The 25884-nt window shown below is 62.7% G+C and overlaps 3 protein-coding genes across 15 annotated transcripts; 2 read left to right on the plus strand and 1 right to left on the minus strand.

Moving 5' to 3' along the window:
- Positions 1-156: 156 nt before the first annotated feature.
- LRRC56 (leucine rich repeat containing 56) lies at positions 157-16672 on the plus strand. 7 transcript variants are annotated; one of them, XM_030918004.1, is made up of 15 exons: positions 157-486; positions 1415-1741; positions 2159-2305; positions 2550-2936; positions 3258-3448; positions 4127-4214; positions 7297-7357; positions 11868-11964; positions 12033-12233; positions 13063-13234; positions 13597-13773; positions 13849-13913; positions 14036-14178; positions 14366-14499; positions 15713-16672. In XM_030918004.1, the coding sequence occupies exons 5-15, from the start codon at positions 3272-3274 to the stop codon at positions 16024-16026; spliced, it is 1629 nt and encodes a 542-aa protein (XP_030773864.1). In that variant the 5' UTR covers positions 157-486; positions 1415-1741; positions 2159-2305; positions 2550-2936; positions 3258-3271; the 3' UTR covers positions 16027-16672. The 7 variants fall into 7 exon arrangements, with proteins under 7 accessions (XP_030773864.1, XP_030773866.1, XP_030773863.1 ...); XM_030918006.1 differs by having other exon boundaries at positions 3261-3448; XM_030918003.1 differs by having other exon boundaries at positions 2550-2676.
- LMNTD2 (lamin tail domain containing 2) lies at positions 16613-22523 on the minus strand. The gene is given in 14 exon segments (XM_030918002.1): positions 16613-16866; positions 17029-17227; positions 17457-17554; positions 17556-17654; positions 17720-17839; positions 17916-18099; positions 18220-18316; positions 18564-18826; positions 19128-19216; positions 19301-19369; positions 19625-19780; positions 19901-19988; positions 20350-20502; positions 20593-22523. Coding segments are annotated over 14 exon segments (1935 nt in total). The 5' UTR covers positions 20781-22523; the 3' UTR covers positions 16613-16734.
- Positions 22524-22746: 223 nt separating this feature from the next.
- RASSF7 (Ras association domain family member 7) lies at positions 22747-25884 on the plus strand. 7 transcript variants are annotated; one of them, XM_010353366.2, is made up of 6 exons: positions 22747-22829; positions 23557-23687; positions 24028-24725; positions 25049-25177; positions 25256-25337; positions 25416-25884. In XM_010353366.2, the coding sequence occupies exons 2-6, from the start codon at positions 23564-23566 to the stop codon at positions 25445-25447; spliced, it is 1065 nt and encodes a 354-aa protein (XP_010351668.1). In that variant the 5' UTR covers positions 22747-22829; positions 23557-23563; the 3' UTR covers positions 25448-25884. The 7 variants fall into 7 exon arrangements, with proteins under 7 accessions (XP_010351668.1, XP_010351819.1, XP_010351531.1 ...); XM_010353435.2 differs by having other exon boundaries at positions 22766-23271; XM_010353517.2 differs by lacking the exon at positions 25256-25337 and having other exon boundaries at positions 25049-25207.

A 25884-nucleotide genomic window follows, 5' to 3' on the forward strand; every position in this document is an offset into this window, starting at 1 on the left:
GGCCTCACTTCCAAGCGAAGGTCAGGGCGTCAGGCCTCGACCCTAGGGGCGACCCTTCCACGTGGGAAAGGTGGGCGCGAGCCTCCAGCAGAGACCGCCCTTGCTGGCCCCGCGTGGGAAGCGCCGGGATCGCGAGGAAACGCGACACGTGCACCGCGGAGCCGCAGGGAGCTGGCACCTGACGCGCCTGCGCCCACCCGACTTGGTGGCGCGTCACCGCCCCCTGGGATCGCCCACCCAAGTGCCAACCCACGTGGCCCCGCCCTAGCGACCGTTGCTAAGGGGCGTGGCTCAGCCCCTAAGAACCCGAGCCTCCTGCGGCTTATAAATATTTGCGTATTCAAATGAGGACCCGCGCACGTTGTCATGGGGCCCAGGCCGCAACCGGGCCGCCGGAAGAACAGCCTGGAGTAGGAGACAGCGCCTGGCGGCGGAGGGCGCCCAGGGCCGAGCTGCCAGGGCCGGACACCTGGGCTGAGCCCTCAGGTGAGAGCTGAGCGCACCCCTGGGGTGGGAGCCACAAGCCTCTCCGTATGCCTGGTGGCAGGAGGGAGCCTGCGCCGAGGCGAGGGCGCGGGGACTAAGCAGCACAGCCAACGGGGACCCAGTGAAGGCCCCGCACGTCAGATCTGGTCCCCTGGGGACCCTTGCCTCCACCACCCCCTGGCCCTGCCCTGAAGGGGCTCCCTGTCAGGAGGCAGGAGGGGCCCCAAGCCTTGCCCCTGAGAGAGATGCAGAGGCAAGGACCCAGGGTGCTCGGGGTTCCAGGGAGGGGCTCAGCAGGGGAGCGGGCTCTGCCCTCACAGCCTCCATGGTGAAGGGGCAAGGGCTGCAGGGGACCAGAGGTGATGAGCTACCCACCAGGGAATGGCACTAGCTGGGGTGTGGAGACAGAGAATTCCCCCAGTTTCCAATTTGGGGAGCATGGGGGTTCGCAGAGGGGACACAGGGTAGGAGCAGGACTGCGAGGTGTGCGGATGGGTTCAGGCCTGGGCGAGAACACCGGGAGCAGTGTCTGAGGTGGGAGTCCAATGGGGGCTTTGGACTCCACAGCCTCCAACCCCTGGTCCTTGCACCCCTAGGCTTTGGGGCTCAGACCAGCCTGATACTCGGGCTCTTGGGCACAGAGGAGACAAGAGGGTGGCTGACTCAGCCCTTAGTGCCACCCATAGATGTCCTGGGGCTGCGCATGACCGGGCCAGCTCACGCACTCCATGAGGCTCGAGACTGGCAGGCCTGGGATGGAGATGGCCAGAGTCTTTGTGGGAACGCAGTGGTGGGGTCCTGCTGTGAGGTCTGGGGCCTTCCACCATCTGGAGAAAGGCAGGCAGTGGGGGAGATTCTGGCTGGAAACTCCATGAGACTCTATTTTGAGCTTACCTTCTTTGGTTCTTGGTGCATGGTCACCTTCCAGACCAGGCCACTGTGGCACCCTGAGCCTGAGCCGCTGCCCTGCTCCAACACTCCCGCCCACCACCTCTGTCAACGGCCGGCCAACTCACCTGGCGCAGGGGCAGCTGTACACAGGATGGAGAGGATACATCTTCCATGTCCATACGTGGTCAACAGATGAAAGCCATGGCCAGAAAGTTCTAAGTGGCTACATGTGCATCTGCCTGTTCACGGATTCCTGTGACAAATATTTGAGCGTCCCCTCCTGCGGCTGTGGATAGCAGAGGAATACCCAGGCCACGTGCAGCCCACAGCGCTGGGGCGAGGCAGGCCCTCAAGCTAACACGTAGTAAGACGCACAGGACTCCAAAGGGAATTTGTCTCATCAGGAAGATGAATCTGGGAAGGCTGGGTGGGGAGAGGCTGGGTGAGGAGAGGCTGGGTGGGGAGTGCTGTCAAGGGGTCAGTCCAGGTCCAGACTGAAGACAGAGGAAGGTGGTCAGGGAGGAGGATGCTGGACGCTCCAAGCACACTTCTCACTGCACCCCTGGAGCTCATGATTCCAGGGTCTGGGGCCGAGGCAGATGTCTGCTTTTTTTTTGAGACGGAGTCTCGCTCTGTCGCCCAGGCTGGAGTGCAGTGGCGCCATCTCGGCTCACGGCAAGCTCCGCCTCCCGGGTTCACCCCATTCTCCTGCCTCAGCCTCCCAAGTAGCTGGGACTACAGGCGCTTGCCACCACGCCCTGCTAATTTTTTGTATTTTTAGTATAGATGGGGTTTCACCCTGTTAGCCAGGATGGTCTCCATCTCCTGACCTCGTGATCTGCCTGCCTCGGCTTCCCAGAGTGCTGGGATTACAGACGTGAACCACTGCGCCCTGCCAGAGGTCTGCATCTTTAAGGGACAACACCAGGTAAGCCTGGTGCAGGTGGTCGAGGGATACACTGGGCTTAGAAAGAACGGGGTACAGGAGAGGGACACACTGGGCCAACACTCTCAGAGGCCTGGAGAGGGGCTCGGGAAGAACGAGGTGCAAGAGAGGACCCCTGTGGAGAAGGAGGGAAGTGGGATTTGGAATAGCAGCAGGCATCGCGTTGGGGGACCCAGAGGTACCCCAGCATCGGTCACACACCTGACTCTGTCTTCCTCCTCGTCAGCTGGGCCTGTGGATGGTCAGGTCCTGGGCTGACCTGCTCACCTCTGGGTGCTGTGACCTCAGCCCGGCCCATTCCAGGTTCCCCTGGGCACAGTAACCTGGCCAGGAAGCCACCCTGACTCTTGCAGGTACTGTCTGAGGGCACGTGCTGCCTTCTTGCCTGGATGTTTGACCCACAGCAGAAGAAAGCGGCTGCCTGCAGGAGAAGGAGTTTGGCTGGCACAGGGGTGGGGTAGGGGAAGGCCTGGAACCTGATCCTGGACCCCAGGCTCAGAGACCGTCAGGTGGAGAAGGACCCATAGCCCACAGCTTGAGGCAGCCCCGGGAGCCCCACAGCCACAGTCAGCTGGCCTGGCACCCCCAAACTCACAGCCGTCATGGGCCTCAGGTGGGGAGGCCTGGAGCCAGGTCCCTGCATGGACCCTGAGGATGGGCAGAAACACAGGGAGGGTGTCCTACAGAGCAGAGGGGGTCGAGCCAAGGCTGGGGAAGGGGAGCGTGAGGCCCTCCAGGCTGAAACGAAGCAGACTAGGGCTCCATGAGGCCCAGCCAAGCTAGGAGCCTTCTCTAGGCTCGGGGTGGGGGTGGGTGCCAAGGGCTTGCTGTGTGTGTTGGGGGGGGCAGGGGGTTGAGGGCTGTGCCAGGGTTTCAGCCGGACTACAGAGGAGGAGGAGCAACAGCTTGGAGCTTTGCGCTCTGCCTCTATCAGCAGGTTACATGTGAATGGACCCAGGCTGGGACAGATCCCGTGGGCCTCGGCCGAGCACCTCCAGCTTCCGGGTGCGGGAGCTGAGCTGGCAAGGCCTGCACAACCCCTGCCCACAGAGCAAGGGCCCTGGCAGCCAGAGGGACAGCCTTGGAGAGCAGCTGGTGGAAGAGTACCTGTCCCCTGCCCGACTGGTGAGTGTGGGCACTGGGGGTTATGGCCACAGAGGCCTGTGTGGGGTGACATCCCAGGGCTCCTTTCTGCTGATGGTCCAGCCTGCTCTCTGTCTCCCTCTTGCTGGTCTTGCCTGCTGATGGTTGGCGTCAGCCTGGCCCCTGCAGCTGGGTCCACTCCGCCCACTCTGCCCTTGGGACCCCTACCAGACCCCAAAACACCAGCAACACCAGGTGCTCGGTGACACAGATGTCCCCAGGCATTTGGGTCACAGACAGGACTGAGCCAGGCCAGAACCCACAAGTAGGGGCTGAGCATCCCTTATCCTCCAACCAAAGAGGGGGTCGGTCCTTCACTCAAGCAGGAGACCAGATGGCTCAAAGCTCAGGGCAGGGCCAGGCGCCGTCCGGGCTCTGGGTGCCGGGTGTGGTGTGTCTGCCCTGGGAGTCTCTTCGGAGATGGGCAGCCCCCAGGGCAGGTCCTTCTCTGGCAGTGGCCCTCCAGCCAAGGGCAGCACAAGCTTTGCTCGTGTCACGTCCACTTCCATCCCACCACCCAGACCAGGGCCAACATGGCCAAGGCAGGGAAAGGTCGGTGCCTGCTCCAGCGGGAGCCCCAGAGTCCTGCAGCCAGAAGCAAGGATGGAACTAAAGTGGGGAGAGCCAGGATCAGCACTGACTCCCGGTTGGTTTCTACAGCAGGCCCTGGCCCGGGTGGATGACCTTCGGCTGGTGAGGGCGCTGGAGATGTGTGTGGACACCCGTGAGGGCAGCCTGGGGAACTTTGGTGAGCCTCATCCCACCCCGCCGTGGCCACAGCCATGGCCAGGCCTCTCCGTAAATAAAACTGTCCTCACCTCTCAGGCTGCCTATCGGCTTCCTTAGGGTTGATCTCTGACCTGAGGTCTGTGTCAGGTACAGGCAGAGGGCAATGCACTCAGCACCCCGCACACCACGCCAGTACCCCCAGCACGCTCAGTACCCCACACACCCATGCCAGTACCCCCAGCACGCTCAGTACCCCACACACCCATGCCAGTACCCCAGCATGCTCAGTACTCCACACACCCACACCAGTACCCCCAGCACGCTCAGTACTGCACACACCCACGCCAGTACCCCCAGCACGCTCAGTACTCCACATACCCACGCCAGTACCCCCAGCATACACTCCACACACCCACGCCAGCATCACAGAGGAGCAGAGGACAAAATGGTGCCGAGTGCCACATGGCGTCTCCTGAAACTCATCTTGAAATAATCTCAGCCAGGCACAGGGGCCATGCCTGTGATCCCAGCACTGTGGGAGGCCAAGGCAGACGGATCACTTGAGCCCAGGAGTTTGAGATCAGCCTGGGCAACATAGCAAGACCCCTGTCTCTAAAAATAAAAAATTAGACAGGCATGGTGGCACCTGTAGTCACAGCTACTCAGAAGGCGGGGAGGTCAAGCTGCAGCGAGCTGAGATTGCACCGCTGCACTCTAGACTGGGCGACAGAGCAAGACCCTGTCGCAAAAAAAGAAAGAAAAAACAAAACCCCTCCCTCTCCACCCCCGCCAGGTTCCTCCTCCTTCACTGTGTTCACGGTGCTGCTCGCCCTGCTCCCTCCCGTGTGTGCACAGCACGTCAGGCCGCTGTTCTTTTCCCTGAACTAGTTGAGAGTTGCACATGCAACACCCCTTTATCTACTGACACTGCAGTGTGTATTTCCTGAGAGGGAGGACATTCTCTCGAATGCAGTACAATGGCCAAAGTCAGGAATTACACCTGTATATGAATCTCAGCCGTGCTGAAGACCACGTCCAAACGTCACCAGCTGTCCCAACAGGCTGGAGGGCAGCAGCGCGATCTCAGCTCACTGCAACCTCCGCCTCCCAGGTTCAGTTCTCCTACCTCAGCCTCCTGAGTAGCTGGAATTACGGGTGTGCACCACCACGCACACCTAATTTGTGTATTTTTAGTAGAGACGGGGTTTCACCACGTTGGCCAAGATGGTCTGAAACTCCTGACCTCGAGTGATCCACCCAACTCAGCCTCCCAAAGTGCTGGGATTATAGGGATGGGCCACCGCGCCTGGCCTGTTTTCCTGTTTTTGTTTTGTTTTGTTTTGTTTTTTTGAGACGGAGTCTTACTCTGTCGCCCAGGCTGGGGTGCAGTGGGCGGATCTCAGCTCACTGCAAACTCCGCCTCCTGGGTTCACGCCATTCTCCTGCCTCAGCCTCCCGAGTAGCTGGGACTACAGGCGCCGCCACCTCGCCCGGCTAGTTTTTTGTATTTTTTAGTAGAGACGGGGTTTCACCGTGTTAGCCAGGATGGTCTCGATCTCCTGACCTCGTGATCCGCCCGTCTCGGCCTCCCAAAGTGCTGGGATTACAGGCTTGAGCCACTGTGCCCGGCCGTTTTTGTTTTTTTTAAGACAGAGTCTCTCTCTTGTTGCCCAGGCTGGAGTGCAGTGCCACAATCTTGGCTCACTGCAACCTCCGCCTCTTGGATTCAAGCAATTCTCCTGCCTCAGCCTCTTGAGTAGCTGAGATTACAGGCGTGAGCCACCATGCCTGGGTAATTTTTGTATTTTTAGTAGAGATGGGGTTTCACCATGTTGGCCAGGCTGGTCTTGAACTCCTGACCTCGTGATCCACCCACCTCGGCCTCCCAAAGTGCTGGGATTCCAGGCATGAGCCACCACGCCCAGCCCCACGGTGACTTTTAGAGCAGGGAAGGGTCTTCCTACCCAGGATCACTGGTTGTCTGCATTTCTCCGACCGACTGAGGTGAAACAGGCCCATCTCTGTTGGTCTTGTTTTCTGTTTTGCAATGGCCTGTGAAGTCCCTGACCACTGTGTGTGGCCATCCTGCGGCCATCTGCACTCACTCGAGCCCTGCCCACAGGCATGGTCTTAGAGCGCCTGTGCCCACACACTCTGCACCCCTTCTTTTATTTTGTTTTTTTGAGATGGAGTCTCACTCTGTCACCCAGGCTGGAGTGCCGTGGTGCGATCTCAGCTCACTGCAAGCTCCGCCTCCCGGGTTCACGCCATTCTCCTGCCTCAGCCTCCCAAGTACCTGGGACTACAGGCGCCCGCCACCTCACCCAGCTAATTTTTTTTTTTTTTTTTTTTTTTTTGTATTTTTAGTAGAGACGGGGTTTCACCGTGTTAGCCGGGATGGTCTCAATCTCCTGACCTCGTGATCCGCCTGCCTTGGCCTCCCAAAGCGCTGGGATTACAGGCGTGAGCCACCGCCCCCGGCCACTCTGCACCCCTTCTCACGATGCAGGGATTCTGTCTGCCGCACAGGGGCATGCCCCATCCTACAAAAGACTCCAAACGCCGAGCCTTTTCCCGGGGCGGGGGTGTGCCGTGGTCTGCTCCTTTGCTGTGTGTGCGGCTGTGCATGATGGTCCGAGATGCCAGGGGAGGGGTGTGGAGGCAGCTCGGGGGTGGGGCCCAGCTGTTGAGTCAAGGGAGCACCACTCAGCCATGCCAGCCTGGCCCCAGTTTTCTGAGCCAACTCTTGGAGCCCAGTGGCCTCTCGCAGTCCAGGGACAATGGTCTGAGCTTCCCTGCTGTGCTGCATTCAGGCTGTCTACAGATGAGGGCCGCAGAGCTATGTAGCTTTGGGGGCTCAGGGCTGCTGGGCCAGACCCTCTACCAGGCCCATAGAATCAGCAGAGCCCTTTGGTGGCCAGAGGAGCCCGCAGCCCTGGAGCAGCTCCTGTGTGCCACACAACCCCTCCTGTGGTGTGGAGAGCGGCTTGTGAGGCTGGCCCACTAGCAATGAGGGGCCAGGGGGTGCTGATGCCTCGGGGAGAAGGAGGGTGCAGACGTGGGCAGGGGTGAGGGGCCCAGTCAACCTCCTCCTCCTACAGGGGTGCACCTGCCTATCCTGGACCAATTGAAGCTGAACGGCAGCCACCTGGGCTCCCTCAGGTGAGCACCTGGGTGGGGTGGGCTGGGGCCCTGCCATGAGGGGGTCCCATGGGGCAGGCCCTGCAGGGATGGCGGGAGAACTTGGTGGGAGTAGGGGGACTTGGGCTGGGACAAGGGACCCAGGGGTCTAGAGAACTCCATCCTGCTGGCTGCCTGACTCTGAGTGACCCTGTGGAGGGTGGATGGGCAGTGCGGGGGAGCCTGGGACATTCAGGCAGGTGTGAGGGGATCTCTGAGAGGGTCTTTGTTGAAAGGATGAGGTCCTGGGCCCGCCTGACTTCCAGGGGTTCTGCCTATGCCCTGCAGCCTCTGGCTCAGCCCGGATGCAACCCCCTTGCCGCGTGACCCCTGCATATGGATCTCTTGTGTCTACAATGGGTGGGAGCCCCCTGCGGCAGGTATCACCTCATTCAGAGCTGGGGCCAGGGTCAGGGCCGTCATACCAGGTCGTGTGGCAAACTCCCCGAAGGTGCCCCTGACCTGGGCCCAGAGCCCCCACTGTGAGGTGTCCCTGGTGAACACCCAAAGCCAACCAAGGACTGGGGGCCTCTGGCCCCTGCACCGCTCATTGCAGCCCAGGACTTTGGCTGCACCATGCGGCCACCAGCTTGGGGTCTGGGCAAGAACAGCAACCACCAGCCAGAACTTGCTCATAGAACCCAGACCAGATGGCAGCTGCTGGGAGAAGCTCCAGCCAGAACCTGTGCACAGAACCCGGATCAGCCCCCAAGAGGAGCACCGGAAGCTCCGTGCCCGGCAGCAACTCACAGCATTTGGAGCTGAAGACCTCGGCAGCTCTCACGTCATTGGAAGGGAAAGAACGAGGCTGAAGGAACATCCAGCTTTATTCTGCGGGTTTGGGCAAAGTGGGTTTTGTGAAAATGCTGTTGGTTTTATGTAGCCTGTTCCCAGCAGCCTAAGGCAGGGGAATTCCAGGGAGAATTCTAGAACATTCTCCAGCTGTGTGAACTGGGCTCCAAGGGCCACATCTCGTTATTTCCAGATGAGAAACAAATATCAAAATGGGCTGCGCGCGGTGTCTCACGCCTGTAATCCAGAACTTTGGGAGGCCGAGGTGGGCATATCACCTGAGGTCAGTAGTTCGAGACCAGCCTGGGCAACATGGAGAAATCCCATCTCTACTAAAATACAAAATTAGGCATGGTGGCACATGCCTGTAATCCCAGCTACTCGGGAGGCTGAGGCAGGGGAATCGCTTGAACCCCGGAGGCGGATGCTGCAGTGAGCCAAGATTGCGCCACTGCACTCCAGCCTGGGCAACAGAGCGAAACTCTGCCTCAAAAAAATAAAGTAGGCCAGGCACAGTGGCTCATGCCTATAATCCCAGCACTTTGGGAGGCCGAGGTGGATGGATCACAAGTTCAGGAGATCGAGACTATCCTGGCTAACACAGTGAAACCCCATCTCTACTAAAGATACAAAAAATTAGCCAGGCGAGGTGGCAGGCACCTGTAGTCCCAGCTACTCGGGAGGCAGAGGCAGGAGAATGGTATAAACCCGGGAGGCGGAGCTTGCAGTCAGCCGAGATAACGCCAGTGCACTCCAGCCTGGGTGACAGAGCGAGACTCCATCCCCCCCAAAAAAAGCAAAATAAAATAAGTATCAAAAGGAATTTAATAAAATACATGAAAATTTGGAAATGGAAGAAAATTAGAAAACACTTAGGGGGCAAAGACACGGTGGGCAGCCCACAGAACTGGAGCAGAGAGGCCTGGACATGAAGCCAGGCCTGCAGCAGGCACCCAGACGACACCACAAATGAGAAACTGGATGGGTTTGGAAAATGGACTTCTTAGAAACATGTCCCCCAGGCAGGCGTGGTGGCTCACGCCTGTAATCCCAACATTTTGGGAGGCTGAGGCAGGCAGATCACTTCAGGTCAGGAGTTCAAGACCTGCCTGGCTAACATGGTGAAAACCCGTCTCTACTAAAAATACGAAAAAAAAAAAAAAAAAAAAAAAAGCCAGGCATGGTGGTATGCGCTTGTAATCCCAGCTACTCAGGAGGCAGAGGCAGGAGAATCGCTTGAACGCAGGAGACAGAGGTTGCGGTGAGCCAAAATCGCGCCACTGCACTCCAGCCTAGACGACAGAGCAAGACTCCATCTCAAAATAAATAAATAAAAATAAAATAAATAGGCCGGGCATGGTGGCTCAAGCCTGTAATCCCAGCACTTTGGGAGGCCGAGACGGGCGGATCACGAGGTCAGGAGATCGAGACCATCCTGGCTAACATGGTGAAACCCCGTCTCTACTAAAAAAATACAAATAACTAGCCGGGCGAGGTGGTGGGCGCCTGTAGTCCCAGCTACTCAGGAGGCAGAGGCAGGAGAATGGCGTAAACCCGGGAGGCGGAGCTTGCAGTGAGCTGAGATCCGGCCACTGCACTCCAGCCTGGGCGACAGAGTGAGACTCCGTCTCAAAAATAAATAAATAAATAAATAAATAAATAATATAATATAATAAAATAAAATAAAATAAATAAATAAAAAATAAATAATCAGGCTGGGCGTGGTGGCTCACACCTGTATTCCCAGAACTTTGGGAGGCCGAGGTGGGTGGATCACCTGAGGTCAGGAGTTCGAGACCAGCCTGGCCAACATGGCAAAACCCCGTCTCTACTAAAACTACAAAAATTAGCCGGCTGCGGTGGCACATGCCTGTAATCCCAGCTACTCAGGAGGCTGAGGCAGGAGAATCACTTGAACCTGGGAAGTGGAGCTTGCAGTGAGCCGAGATCACGCCACTGCACTCCAGCCTGGGTGACAGAGTGAGACTCCGTCTAAAAAAAAAAAAATTCAAAGGAACTTGTCAGAAATAAAAGACTGAAAGGAAAAACAAACTGAATCGTTGGCACTGAAACATCCTAATAAAGTTACCGGCTTGAAGATAAAGGTAAAAATTTCCAGCAGCCAGGAAAAGAGATCACGTTGTCTTTTTTTCTTTGAGACAGGGTCTCACTCTGTCGCCCGTGCTGGAGTGCAGTGGTGCGACCGTGGCTTACAACAGCCTCGACCTCCTGGGCTCAAGTGCTCCTCCCACCTCAGCCTCCTGAAGTACCGGAATTACAGGCATGAACCACCGTGCCCAGCCTCAAGTTTTTTGTTTTTTTCCGAGACGGAGTCTCGCTCTGTCACCCAGGCTGGAGTGCAGTGGCATGATCTCGGCTCACTGCAAGCTCCACCTCCCGGGTTCAAGCGATTCTCCTGCCTCAGCCTCCCGAGTGGCTGGGACTACGGGCACCTGCCACCACGCCTGGCTAATGTTTTTGTATTTTTAGTAGAGACGGGGTTTCACTGTGTTAACCAGGATGGTCTTGATCTCCTGACCTCGTGATCCACCCACCTCGGCCTCCCAAAGTGCTGGGATTACAGGCGTGAGCCACCGCACCCGGCCTCAAGTGCTTTTTTTAAGGTCAGAAAAAGCAAAGTGCTCCTCAGCTGTCACCACAGTGGACACCGGAACAAAAGCTTTCGCAGTCTCCTGGGAAGCGGCGTGAACTGAGAATCCGACACCCAGCCTAATGGCTGCATAAGCGCACAGCCAGCAGACGTCTGTGAGTGAGTCAGAGATCAAGGGGTTTCCATTAGCCGCTCTTGAAGAAATCGCTAGACACAAATCCCAGCCAATTAAGAGCTGAGTGGAAAAGCCATTGAAGGCAGTAGGCTGAGGATAGACACTGACTCGGCAGCGCCAAAGGACGGACCACCGGGAATGCCCCTGGGGGCCCACAGAAGGAAGCTGAAAACGCAATGGGCGGAATGAAGCCCAGGTGAGACGCAGCCTACGGGTGCTGTGAACTGGAGAGAAAGATTTCCGAAGAAATCACCCAACCCTGGAGGAATCTGTGACTGCTCAGGGAAAGCCTGAGAGCTCATGTGGCCCTTTCCTAAGGAGAGGTGTGGAGACGGCATGGCGGCGTTGAAGGGACGGCCTCCTAGCCGAGAGGGGCAGGTGCAGGGTCCCTGCGGACAGGACAGTGCATGGTGTAGTCAGTGTGGCTACAGTGGGGACAGGGCGGGCCCGGCAGGAAGCAACGTGTCCCTGCGCACGTCAAGCCGCCCTGATCCACTGCCACCTCCAGCAGCTGGTCCCCACCAAACCTGCCAGTTCAGCACAGGGTCAGCCATCAGTGTCCAGGGGCTCAGGCTCCCAGGCAGCATTCCAGACCCTTACTCCGAATTCGAGTGCCCCAAACGCTATTGAGGGAACAATTAGAAAGAGAAATGTGATGCCTGCAGCCTGCCATGGAAGAGGCTGAGCCACCCGCCGTGAGGGCAGCTTCCCAGGCTAGGTTCCAGGGCTTGGAGAAGGTGGGAGACATTGTACCCACACCAGAGCCAGGAGGCCAAGGCAGAGAGCCCCTTCCTCAGCCTAGAGGCCACCACAGGCGGTCACACCTGCGCCTACCCCTGGAGGCAGCCAAAGGCAGGTGGTGGCTGGGCACAGGGCTAGGCACCATGTCACCCACCAAACCCTGCCTTCTGCAGGGACCTGGGCACATCTCTGGGCCACCTGCGGGTGCTGTGGCTGGCTCGCTGTGGCCTCACTGACCTGGATGGCATTGCCTCTTTGCCAGCACTTAAGGTGAGTCTGGGCACCCTGGGCTGGGGAGGGCTGGGCTGGGCCCTGGCTCAGAGCCCCGCGCTGCCCAGGAACTCTACGCCTCCTACAACAACATCTCGGACCTGAGCCCGCTGTGCCTGCTGGAGCAATTGGAGGTGCTGGACCTGGAGGGCAACAGCGTGGAGGACCTGGGGCAGGTGCGCTACTTGCAGCTCTGCCCACGCCTGACCACGCTTACTCTGGAGGGCAACCTGGTGTGCCTACAGCCGGCCCCCGGCCCCACCAACAAGGTACGTGTCCCGGGCACCCGACCGGCATGTGCATGGCCAGGGGAGGCTCCCTGTGGCTCCAGCCCCGGGGCCTCCGCTCTGGCCAGGGACTTCTGTGCCCACCCGCACTCTGTGGCCTGCTCACCCTGAGTTCATCTCCTCTGTCACCGGAAGTCTGACGGCTTCAAGGACATCCTCCTGGGCCAGCCCTGCCAGATCCCACAGGGTCACCTGCTCACACGCCATGTCCCTTAACCCATGCATGCACCGTGAGGTTCACATATAAGCCGCATGGAAACACAAAGATTCACGTGTACACGGCTGTGCACACACACCTGTGTACGCCCTGTCCAGAGCCACCTCCAGCCCCACAGGCCTCACAGACCACCCTGTGCAGTATCTCGGAGCTGTGTGTGCCCTGCTCAGAGCTGGCATACCTGTGCGTGCAGGCCCCGGGGTAGCTAACCCAGCACAGGCCACGTTTGCCCTGAGCTCACAGTGCTAGCCTCGTGCTGCCACATGCTGGGGTCAGCGTCTACCAGTGCCCAGTGGCTGCTGCTCCGTGGGCCAGAGCCCCGAGCTGAGGGCAGCTCCATGGGCCAGAGGGCATCCCTGGACGCGGCCTTGGGTCTGGAGAGTGGGGTCCTGTATCCTGAGGGGGTGAGAGCCCAGTCTCTGAAGTCCCTGGGGTCTGAGAGTGACCCAAGCCCACCTCAGCAGGGTAGGGCAGCATCACCACCTCTGGGCCTCTGCCCTGCCCCATGGTGGGTCTGGGAAAGGGAGCCAGGGAAAGAGTCGGCCTAAAGGAACCACTGGAGCCAGACCTGCGCTCCCTCGCCTTCCCCTGCAGGTGCCCAGGGGCTACAACTACAGGGCAGAGGTGAGGAAGCTCATCCCCCAGCTGCAGGTCCTGGACGAAGTGCCGGCTGCACACACAGGCCCACCGGCCCCGCCGAGGCTGAGCCAAGACTGGCTTTCGGTGAAGGAGGCCATCAAGAAGGGCAACGGCCTCCCCTGGCTGGGTACGACAGCGGCACCTGGAGGACCCGCTGCTGAGCCCCAGTTCCCCCCAGGAAGAGGCCCCCACCCCAGGCCTCTCAGAGACGGACAGTCACATCTCATGCCCTTCCCCAGCCTTGACCCCTGGTCCCCAGAGCTAGGCATACCCCGGCCCAGGCCAGGACACTGTCTCTGAGCAGCCCGCAGAGGGAGAGAAGGGTCTGAAGATGAGGGCCTCCCTAGAAGGCTGCAGCATCAGAGGCCAGCCTCAGGCCATGCAGCGCGGGAATCGGGCCCCCTGGTCTGTGGACAGAGTCTGGGGGGCGCTCCCGGGCTGACCATCTGGCCTAAGCCTTGGTGACCTCTGCTTCTGAACCTCGGGCAGACTGTCCCCGTGGAGCCCCCATCCGGAGACTTGACCCCGAGCTGTACCTGCCTGAGACGCAGCCCTGGGCCTCCAGGCCCTGGCCCCTCTCCCTGCTGGTCCGTGGGGGGCCCCTGCCTGAAGGCCTGCTTTCTGAGGACCTGGCCCCAGAAGATAACACCAGCAGCCTCACCCATGGTAACTGACTTGCCCCACAGCTGACCCTGCAGCCCCTTGGCCCCGAACCAGGCCCAGCCATGCTGTCTCTTGCAGGTGCTGGCCAAGTCCTGTGTGGGAACCCCACCAAGGGCCTGCGGGAGCGTAGGCACCAGTGCCAGGTACACCCCACAGGAACCAGCCCCCCAGGGGAACCAGTGTCCGGGGTTCTAGCCCTGACAGTGCCCTGCCCTGCCGCCATTCCAGGGCCAGAATCCCCAGAGCAGTCCCTTTTCCTCCCCAGGCCAGAGAGCCCGCGGAGCAGCTGCCCCAGCACAGGCCAGGAGATCTGGCCGCCAGCACTTCCTCCCCAGAGCCTGACCCTGCAGACAGCTCTGACTTCCTGGCCTTGGCTGGGCTTAGGGCCTGGAGGGAACTTGGCGTGCGGTGGGTGTCCCCCCAGCTCTACCACTGTGTGTGTCCTGTCCCATGGGGGGATCAGGGCTGGGGTGATCTACCTTGGCTGAGTCGTCATTGGTCCCAAGGCTCATGGACCATCCCTGAGCCCCACATGTACTTGGGATCAACTGCAAGAAGGGACAGGGCTCAGCTCCTCCTCTTCTCCCCACCCTAGCCCCCTCCCCTGTAGGCACCCGGAGTCCCAACAGGAAGGGGCTGTAGCCCCCTGGGGCCCACGGAGGGTCCCTGAAGAGCAAGTGCACCAGGCAGAACCCAAGACTCCCCCCAGCCCCCCGAGCCTGGCCTCAGGTACTGAGCCTGCCCACCTGCTCCCCAGTGCCTGGGAGTGACCCAACACCCCACCTCTGTAAGGGGCCCCTTGCCCCAGATTGGACATGTCAGCCTGGCCCTACTTCCTCAGCCGGGCTCTGAGAGGGACTGTGACAGGGAGGCCCCCTTCTGGAGGTGGGGGGCTCATGACTGTAGGCGTCCCAACCCAAGTTCTGCCTCTCCCAAGCCATGGTCCAAGCCCTGTGACCTTGTGGGACATCCGGGCTGGACGAAAGAGGCGTTCCACAAAAGGGGGTATTAACAGAGTCCAGAGGGGTCTGGATAGAAAGAAGGAGCCACGCCAGGGTACCAAGGCCAGTGGCAGTTTTCAGGGGCACAGGCATGTGCCCACCAGAAGACCAAGGCAGGGAGGGTGCTGCTGCTTCACCCTAAAGATGGCACATGTACTCGGGGACACAGAATTAAGCCATGCAGTGCCCTTTCCGAAGGACACCAGCTTCAGTGTGACCACAACTGCAAGGCAGAGAGGACCCTCCCTCAGCGGGCAGGCAGGCTGGGGGGGGGGGCACTGTGAGCAGGGGCGACCCCACAGTGGGCAGCTGACCCTTCTCTGTGCAGGAGCCTGGTCAAGGGGGCTGGGATGGGCAGGGAACAGAGCAGGCCAAGCCTCTGCCCTTCCATATGGTGGTGGGTGTCTGTGGAGGGGGCAGAGGAGTCAATAGCTGGTTACTTAGTGGCCAGGAGCTGCAGGGGTGGAGGGAGGGCAGGCAGGGCAGTCAGGAGGAGGGGGAGCTGCAGTGGCCTCGAGGAAGGGTCAGGACAAAGGCATGCTGGGGCTCCAGTGGAGGCGGGTGCTGGGGGACCAGAGGCTTGGGAACTGGCCTGAGGCAGTCAGCCAGTGAGCAGACTCTCAGGGTCAGGACACAGATGACCCAGGGTCAGAGCCAGGCCTTGTGGTCTCCTTGTCAGGGTCAGGACACAGATGATCTAGGGCCAGAACCAGGCCTTGCAGCCTCCTTGTCTGTCGCAGAGGTGGGCCTGCCCAAGCGAGTCAGGGGTCACAGGGCTGGGAACACAGAAAGTGGGGTGCAGGGGTGCTGCCGCCTGTGGACCCCCAGCCTAGACCACTGCCTCGGGGCTGCAGGGCCATGGGTGGGCTGTGGCCTCCCCACCGGGTGACTCCCTTCCCTGACAGCCTTTCTGATGTGCTGTCACTCTGCTTGCTTTCTAGAGCCTTCCGGGACCTCAAGCCAGCACCTGGTCCCTTTCCCTCCCAAGCACCCAAAGCCACGAGATTCTGGCAGCAGCTCCCCACGGTGGTCGATAGACCTGCAGTCCAGGGGGCGTCGGCTCCGAGCCCTGGGCAGCTGGGGGCCTGGCCTGGGTGATGGGGTGGCTGCAGTGCCTGTCCTGAGAGCCCTGGAGGTGGCCTCGGGCCTGACCCCTCGAGCCCAGGGACATCCTGGCCCAAAGCCAGCACCAGATGCAGCAGCCAGACCTCCCAGGGCAGCTGAACTGTCTCACCCCAGCCCCGTCCCCACTTAGTGTAGCCCCCACTTCAAGTTCGCCTGTGCTGGGGCCATGACCTGCCCACGTATGTGGTCACCGAGCACAGAACATCTGGGCGGGTGTGTTGGGGGGTGGAAGGAGTGCCTGGCCCTGGGGAGGATCCTCTTGGTGGAGGGGAGTGGGGGACTGGAACCAGCCAGGAAGGCAGCAGAGGCTGGAACCGTTTAGGCCCACAGCTGGGTTTGGCCTGGGGAGGGAGGGTCCCGCTCCCCAGCCCTTCCTTAGGGCCAGGCTTTCCCTCGGGAACGGAGGTGGGGGGACTGGTCACCCGGCAGGCCTGTCAGAGGCCTCTCCTGCTACAGTTGGGCGTGGCCAAGGGGCAGGGGCTGGAGTTGCGAGTCCAGTCTGCCACCCCCTTACTGGACCCAGGGTAAGAGCCACCTCCTAGGCCCTGTGGCCCAGGGTTCCAGCTGCTCGCCCCGAGGCCGCTGGAGGTGCGTCCCAGGCCTCCCGTCTCCTGGGATCTGTAGGACTCCCGCGCCCACCGCAATAAGGCGGCCCGTTCCCTCCTCTTGGCGCAGGACGCCCCGAACGCAAGCGCAACATTTTCAACTGTCAGGTGTACAGAAATGCGGTTTACTTTGTAGGCCATGTTGGTTCAATAAATGATGCAGCGGACACAGCCCGCCCAGCCCCCGCGCCCGCCCGCGCCCTCCCTCGCGGTCCCGGCCCGCTCCTCCGCGCCTAGGCGCCGCGGCAGGTGTCCGCGGTGACCGGCAGGCAGCTGAGGAAGCGGAAGCCGAATCTGCTCTCCGCCGTGCTCTGCACCGACAGGGCCACCAGGGGGCAGCTCCGGTCCACGCGCTTCCGGCACACCTGCGGGGCGCGGGGGCTGAGGCGCGCGTGGGGCGGGGCGGGGACGGGAGGGGAGGGGAGCTGACGGGAGGGGGAGAGGCGGGGAGGGGAGCGGAGGAGCGGGGACAGGGGAGGAGCGGGGAGGGGACAGGGAAGGGGGCGCGCCCGCACGCGCGCACTCACCCGAACTCGTTGCTCCTTCTGGAGCCGACGGTCCTCCAGTCCCAGCCCGGCCTCTGCGGGAGGCGACGGCAGGGTGGGGTCACCTGGGATGGTGGGCAGGTGCTGCGGCGCGGGGATCCCGGGAGTCTCGGGCCGCGCGGGCCCCTCCCGCGCGTGGAAGAGTTTCCCCGAGCTCATTGGGGGCAGCAGGCCCCGCGTGCTGGTGGAGGGAGGGTCGTGAGGGTGGCGGCCGGCCCGGGAAAGGCGGCCCTAGAGGGCTCCGTGCCTGGGGCTGAGCAGGGGCCGCGGGGCGTCCTGGAGGACTGGAGGGCGGCCTGGGCGCGGCCTGGGGAAGTTGGGGGCCGTCCTAGCGCGGGGATGCGAGGCACCGTTTCTCTGGGGCGGGGCCTGGGGAGGGAGGCCAGATCCCGGGCACCCGCGGTCCCCACCCTGGTCTCCGGCGACTGACCCGGGGCTCCCGCACCCGGCCTTTGCGCAGGGGTTGAGGTGGGCGCGGCGGCTTGCAGGTGTCTGCGCGGGGCCCTGACTTCAGGGAGCGGGAAGCGGTCGATGGACAGGTCGGTGCCGTCGTCGAAGACCCTCGGGGCCGGAGTCTCGCGGCGTGGGATCCGGTGCTCACTGAGAACCTGCGGGGCGCGTCGGTCACCCCCACACCCCAGCCCCGGCCGCCCCCCCGGGGGCCCGCACCGACCTCGCCCTTGGGGCTCAGGAGCAGCGTCGCGCAGCCGCGGCTGGAGAGGAGGGGGACGGGCTCCCGGCCCGAGGACGCGCGCGGCGGCTTCTTGGCGCTGCGGGTCCCCTCGCCCCAGACCTGGAAGGGCGCGGAGCGGCGGGTGAGGGACGGCCGGGCCGGGCCGTCGGGGCCGGGCTCCCGGGCCGAGGCGCACCGTGATGTGGTGCCGCGGGGCCAGCAGCGTGCCCGGCGGGAAGCGGTACAGGCGCTCTGGCAAGCCGCGCACCAGCTGCTTCAGCACCATGCAGCTCAGGTCGGCCGTGCTCTCCAGCGACGGGTTGAAGATGCGGACGAACTTCTCCCGGCAGCTCACGGCCACGATCTTCAGGCCTATCGGGCTGGGACGAGACGGGGCGCTGTCCCAGGAGGAGATGCGGCCGGTCCACCCGCACAGCTGCGCGCCCCCCAGGAAACCAGCTCCAGCCCGGCGCGGGAAGCCTGGGTCACTCACCCCTTACCTCTGCAGGTGTTCCGGGCTCCGACGGTCAGGGTCTGTGCAGGGCTGGGGCGCCAGGACTGGCTCGCCGTGCCTGGGTGAGTGGGTTTTCTGGAGATCTAGAGAGAGCAGCGCTTTTGGGGAGGGGCCCTCGAATGGAGCGTCTCACAGGGACGTTCCCTGTGCGGCCAGAACAGGCCTGCAGCAGCTGGGGGCGCGGGGAGCAGGGCCAGGGTCAGATGGGGCAGGAAAGGTGGTTGGACCTTGGGGGCTGGAGGACCTCCTTTAGGGCTCTGGGTGATATCACAGCTCTGAGGGGGCGAAGGATGGCTGAAGGGTAACCAGGGCAGACCCGCCCCACTGCACCTTCCAAGTCCCTGCTGGAGCTCCTGGCCTGTACCAGCGCCTGATTGGAGGAAGCTTGGTGGTCCCGGGGTGGGTGCCCTACCACCTGCACGAGGGAAGGCAGGCCCGGCCGGTAGCTGCTGGAGTCCGAGTCAGCGCCCCCTGAGCTGCTGGTGTTCAGACAGGGCAGGCAGCCCCACTCCACCGTCTTGTGATGCCGCTCAGAGTGCTTTCCAGAGGACTCTGAGCTCCCTGTATCCAGCTGTGGCCAGGGCTGGGGCTGCCTGTGGACCACACTCTGCTTGATGGCCACTCCAGCTCCAGACCCCAGCCCTGCCCCCATCCAGCCCCACAAGACAGCACAGCAGGGAGCCCCTCTTGCCTCCCAGGACCCAGGCCCAGCTCATGGCAGGACAGTGACAGTCCCTCAACCCTAACGCATCTTACAGTTCAGAGAACTGAGCACTGGAAGGTTTAAGGGACTTATCCAGGGACACTAAGGGGTCCTTTAGTGTTCTGGGTCTTCACCAGCCCAGGTGAGCCCTCCCTTCTGGCCCCTGGGGAGTCCCTGCTCTGTGCAGTTACTTTTGCTTTGAGCTGGGCTCCATGTTGATGAAGAGGTTGGGGTACCGGTGGGCAATGCTGTTCCAGTCCACGTCCTCCAGTCGAAAGCCCTGGCCACGAAGCAAGAGGCATGTGGTCCTCCCCTCCTGCAGGGCTCCAGATCCCAGACCACACACGTGGGAGGCCTAGCTCACCTCCCCAGTGGGGGCCTGAATGTTTTCAGAGAGGTCACTTGGGTCCATCAGAGTCTCTGCTGTCACCACCTGCAAGAGGGGACCAGAGGCCAGCGGGCAGGGGCTGGGGTGAAGGTTACCCCTCCCCTACAGCACCTCTTCTCTTTGACCTCACCTGTGCTTTGAGGCCTCCTGATTCCTCCCTGCTGGAGCCCAGAGTTCCAGAGGCAGCCTGAGCAGGGCAGGTTTCCAGGCAGGCCAGGGCACCCCAGCAGAGGCACCCGATGAGAGGGGGAGGGCTAGGGAGGGCAGCCTGGGGCAGGAGGACTTGGGGGACAGGCTCACCTCCACACTGCCAGTCTGGGATCGTAGCATGCGGCCCACCCACGAGGAGCGGGCCAGCTGCAGGAGGCAGGACTTCTGCAAGTTCTGCAGCTCGGCCTCCACCTCCTGGAGCGTGCGGGTGGTCTGCAATAGCCGCTCCTCCAGGTGCTCCTTCTCCTGCTCCGGGAGGGCCCGTGGGTGGTGGTGGGGGGGGTCTTCTGCAGAAGGCCCCCAGGCCAGCCCCAGCGTGGCTCCCCAACACCACAACCCTGCCCACTCCCTGTACCCCCGCCTCACCCACTGGGCTCGCTCCTTCTGTTCCTTCAACTCCAGGGTCAGCTTCTGGACCTGGTTCTGCAGGAACTTCTCCTGACTGTGGGAGCTCCTGGAGGAGGGGCGACCTCAGTTGCCCTCACCTGGCTCAGGCAGGGGTTCCTAATACCAGGTCAGTGGCGAAGGAGGGGAGGAGGGGCTCCACTGCCACCTTGGCCCCAAGGGCACACAGCACAGCCCCACTGGGGCCGGCCAGCCTCCGGCTGGTCTGGGCAGGGGTCTAGCACCCATCCACATGCGCAGGGTTAGGGTTGAGGCTATAGCATGTTAACTTAGGATCAGGGTGGAGGGTCAGCGTGGGCAAGGATGAGGGTAAGGATCTGACTCAGCGGTTGGGATTGGGGTCAGACAGAAACCAGCAGTCTGGGCGAGGACAGGGCAGGGTTGGGTTGGTTGGGGACTGTGCTGCAGACCTGTTGGGTGGAATCCCTGCCACCTCCTCCAGGATGTGGCAGAGCCGGGTGTCCTTGCCATTCTGGACAGCCCACCGCAAGGCCTGGATCTCCAGTTCTCGCTGCCTCCACAGCAGCCGCAGTGTGCGAGGGTCCAGGGACTCAAGAGCCAGCCTGCAGCAGCAGCAGCCCCTGCTGCTTACTCAGGCCGGGCCCCTGGCCACCTGGCCCAGGAGGCTCACCACTCCTCCCTCCCCTCCTTACTGCAGGTCAGCAGAGCAGGCCGCCCGTGTGGGGTGGGGCGTGGTGTCCGGCAGGCATGTGGGGGTCTCGGGGGCTGCAGGTGCGCCTGCTGGAGGTCCCAGGTGACCACTGACAGACTCTCGCTCTGTGGGGGACAGAAGAGCCTCTTCCTTGGCTTCTTCAACCCCCTGGCCAGACTTGGGGGCCATTCTCAATGTTCTTCAGGAGTGGAGGGGTGGGGGTCCCAAGTTGGCTATGTGTGCCTCGTGTGGCCACACAGCTTGGAGCAGCCCAGGCGGCACCACTGCTCACAGAGCGTCGCTCTCTGAAGAGACCCACATGTGGATGTCCACACCTGTGTGTTTCTGACCAGGATGGGGCAGCAGGTCACCACCTGACATATCCCTGGCATGTCCCCCTGCCACCCAGGTGCTGGCCCTTTGCCTGTCATGTGGTGTCCCTCTTTCTCTTGTACCCCCAGTTCAGGGCCCTACCCCCAGCACTCACCTGAGGCCAGACCTCCAAGCAGGCCTGGGAGGGAAGGGCTCTATACCGTTGCCATGGATACCAGCACCCAGAAGGGGAGGGGCTGTTTGTTACCAGGAGCCTCCAGGGAGACCCCAGACCAGGCCCCTGGGTGAGTTCTGGGCTGGGCCAGCCCAGCTTGGAGGTGTGAGAGGCTGAGCCACTGCTCAGCTTAGCGGGGGGGGGGGACCACTTAGTGGCCAGCACCCTGAGGGAGGCCCCAGCATCCCCTACCTAACCTGACAGCACCTGCGGGATAAATATGGGGGCACTGCTGCCTGTGGGCCAGCCCAGCATAGCCATGGGTGTGTGGGGGAAGCAGACAGGTAACAGTGACAAGCTGGGGACTGTGCTGAACGCTCACTGGGAATAGTATGCCCCTGCCCACAGCCTCTTTTTAAATTAATAATTAATTTTTTAGAGACAGGGTCTTGCTCTGGTGTCCAGGCTGAAGTGCCTTGGTGTGATCACAGCTCACGGTAACCTCGAATTCTTGGACTTAAGTGATCCTCCCACTTCCACCTCTTGAATTGCTGAGACTACAGGCACCTGCCTCCACCACCAGGCCCAGCCCACAGCTCCTTTGACCTCAGTGACAGGCCCTCACCTACCTGACCCCCCAAACTGAAGGCTCACCTTTCCCAGCCATCTCCACACACTCTGGGCTACCCTCAGGGGGCCCTGTGGGCATTCTCATTACCATGACACGTATTCCCTCTGCTCCAGGACAAAAACGAGGTCCCAGACCTGAGCCACAAGACCCAAGCATTCCAGCCTTCACCCTCCACTTCGCCCTCACTCATTCACCCTTCATCTCGGCAACTTTCGGCTATGTAAGGGCTCCCTAGCCGAGCGCAGGAGACAGCCAGGCAGGAGACCCTCCACGCCCACAACTCGTTCTGAGCTGGGCAGAACTGGCAATCAATGGCCCACACAGCTGACCGCGAGGCTGCGGGGCCCTGGGCGGGACAGTAGGGTAGGGGGTGGAGGAGCGGCTTCCAGCCAGCTTCCCTGTTCGTAGGGCCTGGCACTGGGTCCAAAAGGGGCAGGAAGGTGTAGGAGAAGAGCCTCAGCCAGAGTCCGGGCCTTCTCCTGAGCGGGCACCTCCCGCACCAGGGCTCGGCGCCCGCCAGCTCCGCAGAGTTCTACCTCCCTTGCCGCGACTGGTGATCCTGCGACCCCGCGACCCCTGCGCGTCCAGGCTACTGCCGCTGGGGTAGGCTCCACAGGCTGGCCCGGGAAGCGAGGGGAGGGGCTGGTCCCTCTGCCCCTGAACGCAGGCGGGGGGTTGCGGGATCCCAAGCCAGAGACCTTCCCTGGGCGGGAACCCGCCACACACGAGAAGGCTGCTGAGGAAGTCGGCCCAGGAGCGGGGTCAGACACCTGCCTCGACGCGCCGCCCGCAGGTCGCAGCCGCCGCGTTTCCGCGTTGTTCGCGGGGTGGGGGTGGGGGCGGGGACCGCGGCTCGGCCCCTCCCTCCGACCCGCCCACACCTGGAGTCTCTGGGGGCGGGGCGCGGCGGCAGGCCAATGGATCGGGGAGGGGCGTGACAGATAGCCAATGGGCGCGGGGGAGGGGGCGGAACACCCGCGCTGAGCAGCCAATAGAGGCGCTGGGGGCGGGGCGTGCGGCCCGCGGGCCAATGGGGGCGCGGGTCCGGGGCGCGCCGCGGCGCTGGGGGCGGCAGGTTGCGGCGGCGCCCGAGCGGGTACAGAGGCTGGCGAGCGCCCAGGTGAGCCGCGCAGGGTCCCGGGGCCTCTCGAGCGCGGGGCGCGCCTCTAGCCGGCCGGGCGCCGACTCCAACTGGGGAGAGTTTTCCGCGATGCCGGGACGGAGAGCGGGGGCGGCGCCGCACCTGCGCCCGCCCTGCGGAGCGGGGACGCCCTGGCTCCCGCCAGGCTGGGGTCGCGGCGCGGGCATCCGTGCCCGCGGCGGGGACCGGGACCTTCGGGGCGAGTGCAGCGATTGGGGCAGCGGCGGGGCTCCCCGGGATGGCTGGGGCTGCTCAGACCCGGAGTCCGCTCGATCTGCAGGGTCGAGGTCTGGGTCGCGACCCCGAGCGCCTCTGCGGCCTGAGCAGGTCGGGGTGGGGCGTTTCCATGGCGGCGGCCGCGGGGCCTGGCGTGCGGGCGCCTCCGCGCCGCCAGGGGAGGGGGCAGTGCCCTCCGAGCCAGGTGAGGCGGGCAGGAAATCCTGGATCTGGTTAATGATTCTCCTTGTTCCGGGAGTGCGGGCGTGGCAAGAGTAGGCTGGTGAAGTGGCGGAGGATGCGTGCTTCGGAGGGCCGCCACCCCAGGAATGTGTGGCCGGCGGGTGGGGCTGGCACAGGAGGGTGGGGCCCATGCGGAGGGGTCGCAGCCCAGCCGTTTCTAGGGCAGGCCAGGAGAAGAAAGAGAGGAGGACCAGGCTTCGATAGGGATAGGTAGGTCCTGACCCTGTGGCCTGCATCCTCCCCACAGAACAGGGATGTTGTTGGGGCTGGCGGCCATGGAGCTGAAGGTGTGGGTGGATGGCATCCAGCGTGTGGTCTGTGGGGTCTCGGAGCAGACCACCTGCCAGGAAGTGGTCATCGCACTAGCCCAAGCAATAGGTGAGTCCTCTCGGGGTTAGACAGGCTGGGCAGGTAGAGCTGAAGTGGGACCTGGTGGTCCAGCCCCATGGCCCCCGGAAGGAGAGTGGTCCAGCCCCATGGTCCCTCCGAAGGAGAGTGGTCCAGCCCCGTGGCCCCCCGGAGGAGAGTGGTCCAGCCCCGTGGCCCCCCCAGGAGAGTGGTCCAGCCCCGTGGCCCCCACCCCGGAGGAGAGTGGTCCAGCCCCGTGGCCCCCGGAGAGTGGGACTGCTTGCTGATCCTTTTTGTCCTCCCCAGTTCCTTAAGCCAGGTGGACAGAGAGTCGGGGGGACATAGGCTGATCTTCTCCTCTCCCCACCAGGCCAGACTGGCCGCTTTGTGCTTGTGCAGCGGCTTAGGGAGAAGGAGCGGCAGCTGCTGCCAGAGGAGTGTCCAGTGGGCGCCCAGGCCACCTGCGGACAGTTCGCCAGTGATGTCCAGTTTGTCCTGAGGCGCACAGGGCCCAGCCTGGCTGGAAGGCCCTCCTCAGACAACTGTCCACCCCCGGAACGCTGCCCAATTCGTGCCAGCCTCCCTGCAAAGCCACGGGCAGCGCTGGGCTGTGAGCCCCGCAAAACACTGACCCCGGGGCCAGCCCCCAGCCTCTCACCCCCTGGGCCTGCACCCCCTGTGACACCCACACCAGGTTGCTGCACAGACCTGCAGGGCCTGGAGCTCAGGGTGCAGAGGAATGCTGAGGAGCTGGGCCATGAGGCCTTCTGGGAACAGGAACTGCGTCGGGAGCAAGCCCGGGAGCGAGAGGGACAGGCACGCCTGCAGGCGCTAAGCGCGGCCACTGCTGAGCATGCCGCCCGGCTGCAGGCCCTGGATGCTCAGGCCCGTGCCCTGGAGGCTGAGCTGCAGCTGGCAGCGGAGGCCCCTGGGCCCCCTTCACCTATGGCATCTGCCACTGAGCGCCTGCGCCAGGACCTGGCTGTTCAGGAGCGGCAGAGTGCGGAGGTGCAGGGCAGCCTGGCTCTGGTGAGCCGGGCCCTGGAGGCTGCAGAGCGAGCCCTGCAGGTGAGCCTGGGGACCTGATCCTCTGTCACTTCCCCACCCCTTACACCAGCAGATATGGGGGTCACAGGGTCCAACTCAGGAGGCAGGTGAGCCTGGGCACCTGATCCTCTGTCACTCCCCAACCCCTGACACTGGCAGTTACGGGGGTCACAGGGTCCAACTCAGGAGGCAGGTGAGCCTGGGGACCTGATCCTCTGTCACTCCCCCACCCCTGACACCAGCAGATACGGGGGTCACAGGGTCCGACTCGGGAGAGCACTCCCTCTGGGGCCTGAGCATGGAGTCCTGTGGCTATACCTCCTGAGGGTCCCATGTGCCCCTAGGCTCAGTCTCAGGAGCTGGAGGAGCTGAACCGGGAACTCCGTCAGTGCAACCTGCAGCAGTTCATCCAGCAGACTGGGGCTGCGCTGCCACCGCCCCCACAGCCTGACAGGGGCCCTCCTGGCACTCAGGTCGGAGTGGTTCTTGGGGGAGGCTGGGAGGTGAGGACCTGGCCCAGCCCCACTCCAAGCTGACTTCCCAACCCACAGGGCCCTCTGCCTCCAGCCAGAGAGGAGTCCCTCCTGGGCACCCCCCCGAGTCCCATGCTGGTGCCCAGCCTAGGCCCCGAGGGTATGTCTGCGCTCCACCTCCCCTGGGGCACCAGGCCCTCCTGTGGCCGCAGCCACCTCAGCCTGTGTCCTCCCGCAGTGGCCCCCATGAAGCAGAACTCCTGGAGGTAGCAGCAGCTCCTGTCCCCGAGTGGTGTCCTCTGGCAGCCCAACCCCAGCCTCTGTGACAGCCTACTGAGGGCTTCAAGACCGGCCTGCCTGGACTACAGAAGGAGAGTTGGCGGTCACAGAGGGCTCCTCCACCGCACAGTGGGAAGCCCTGGGTATGGCCTCAGGAGCTGGGCGTGCAGTGGGGGACTGCCCTAGTCCTTGCCAGGTCTGCCAGCACCCTGGAAAAGCATGGGGCGTAGCCAGCTCAGACCTTGCCAGGCCCCAAAGGCCACGACTGCCTGTTGGGGACAGGAGATGCATGGACAGTGTGCTCAAGCTGTGAGCATGTGCTTGCCTATGGGAGGGGTCCTTCACTGTGTGTACACGGCAAAAGCACGTGTGTGCCACTTCCCCTACCCCAACGTGAAAACCTCAATAAACTGCCAGAAGCGGCTTGA

This window comes from Rhinopithecus roxellana, chromosome 15 (genome assembly GCF_007565055.1).
Source record: "Rhinopithecus roxellana isolate Shanxi Qingling chromosome 15, ASM756505v1, whole genome shotgun sequence".
Taxonomy (NCBI): Eukaryota; Metazoa; Chordata; class Mammalia; order Primates; family Cercopithecidae; genus Rhinopithecus; species Rhinopithecus roxellana.

Bases quoted from the DNA above. Each gene is read 5' to 3' on its own strand.
- LRRC56 (XM_030918004.1), top strand. From the start codon at position 3,272: ATGGACCCAGGCTGGGACAGATCCCGTGGGCCTCGGCCGAGCACCTCC. The intron at 4,215-7,296 runs GTGAGCCTCATC...CTCCTCCTACAG, and splicing joins GGGCAGCCTGGGGAACTTTG to GGGTGCACCTGCCTATCCTG. The intron at 12,234-13,062 runs GTACGTGTCCCG...CTTCCCCTGCAG, and splicing joins CCCCCGGCCCCACCAACAAG to GTGCCCAGGGGCTACAACTA.
- RASSF7 (XM_010353229.2), top strand. From the start codon at position 23,564: ATGTTGTTGGGGCTGGCGGCCATGGAGCTGAAGGTGTGGGTGGATGGC. The intron at 24,726-25,048 runs GTGAGCCTGGGG...ATGTGCCCCTAG, and splicing joins CTGCAGAGCGAGCCCTGCAG to GCTCAGTCTCAGGAGCTGGA. The intron at 25,178-25,255 runs GTCGGAGTGGTT...CCCAACCCACAG, and splicing joins GGGGCCCTCCTGGCACTCAG to GGCCCTCTGCCTCCAGCCAG.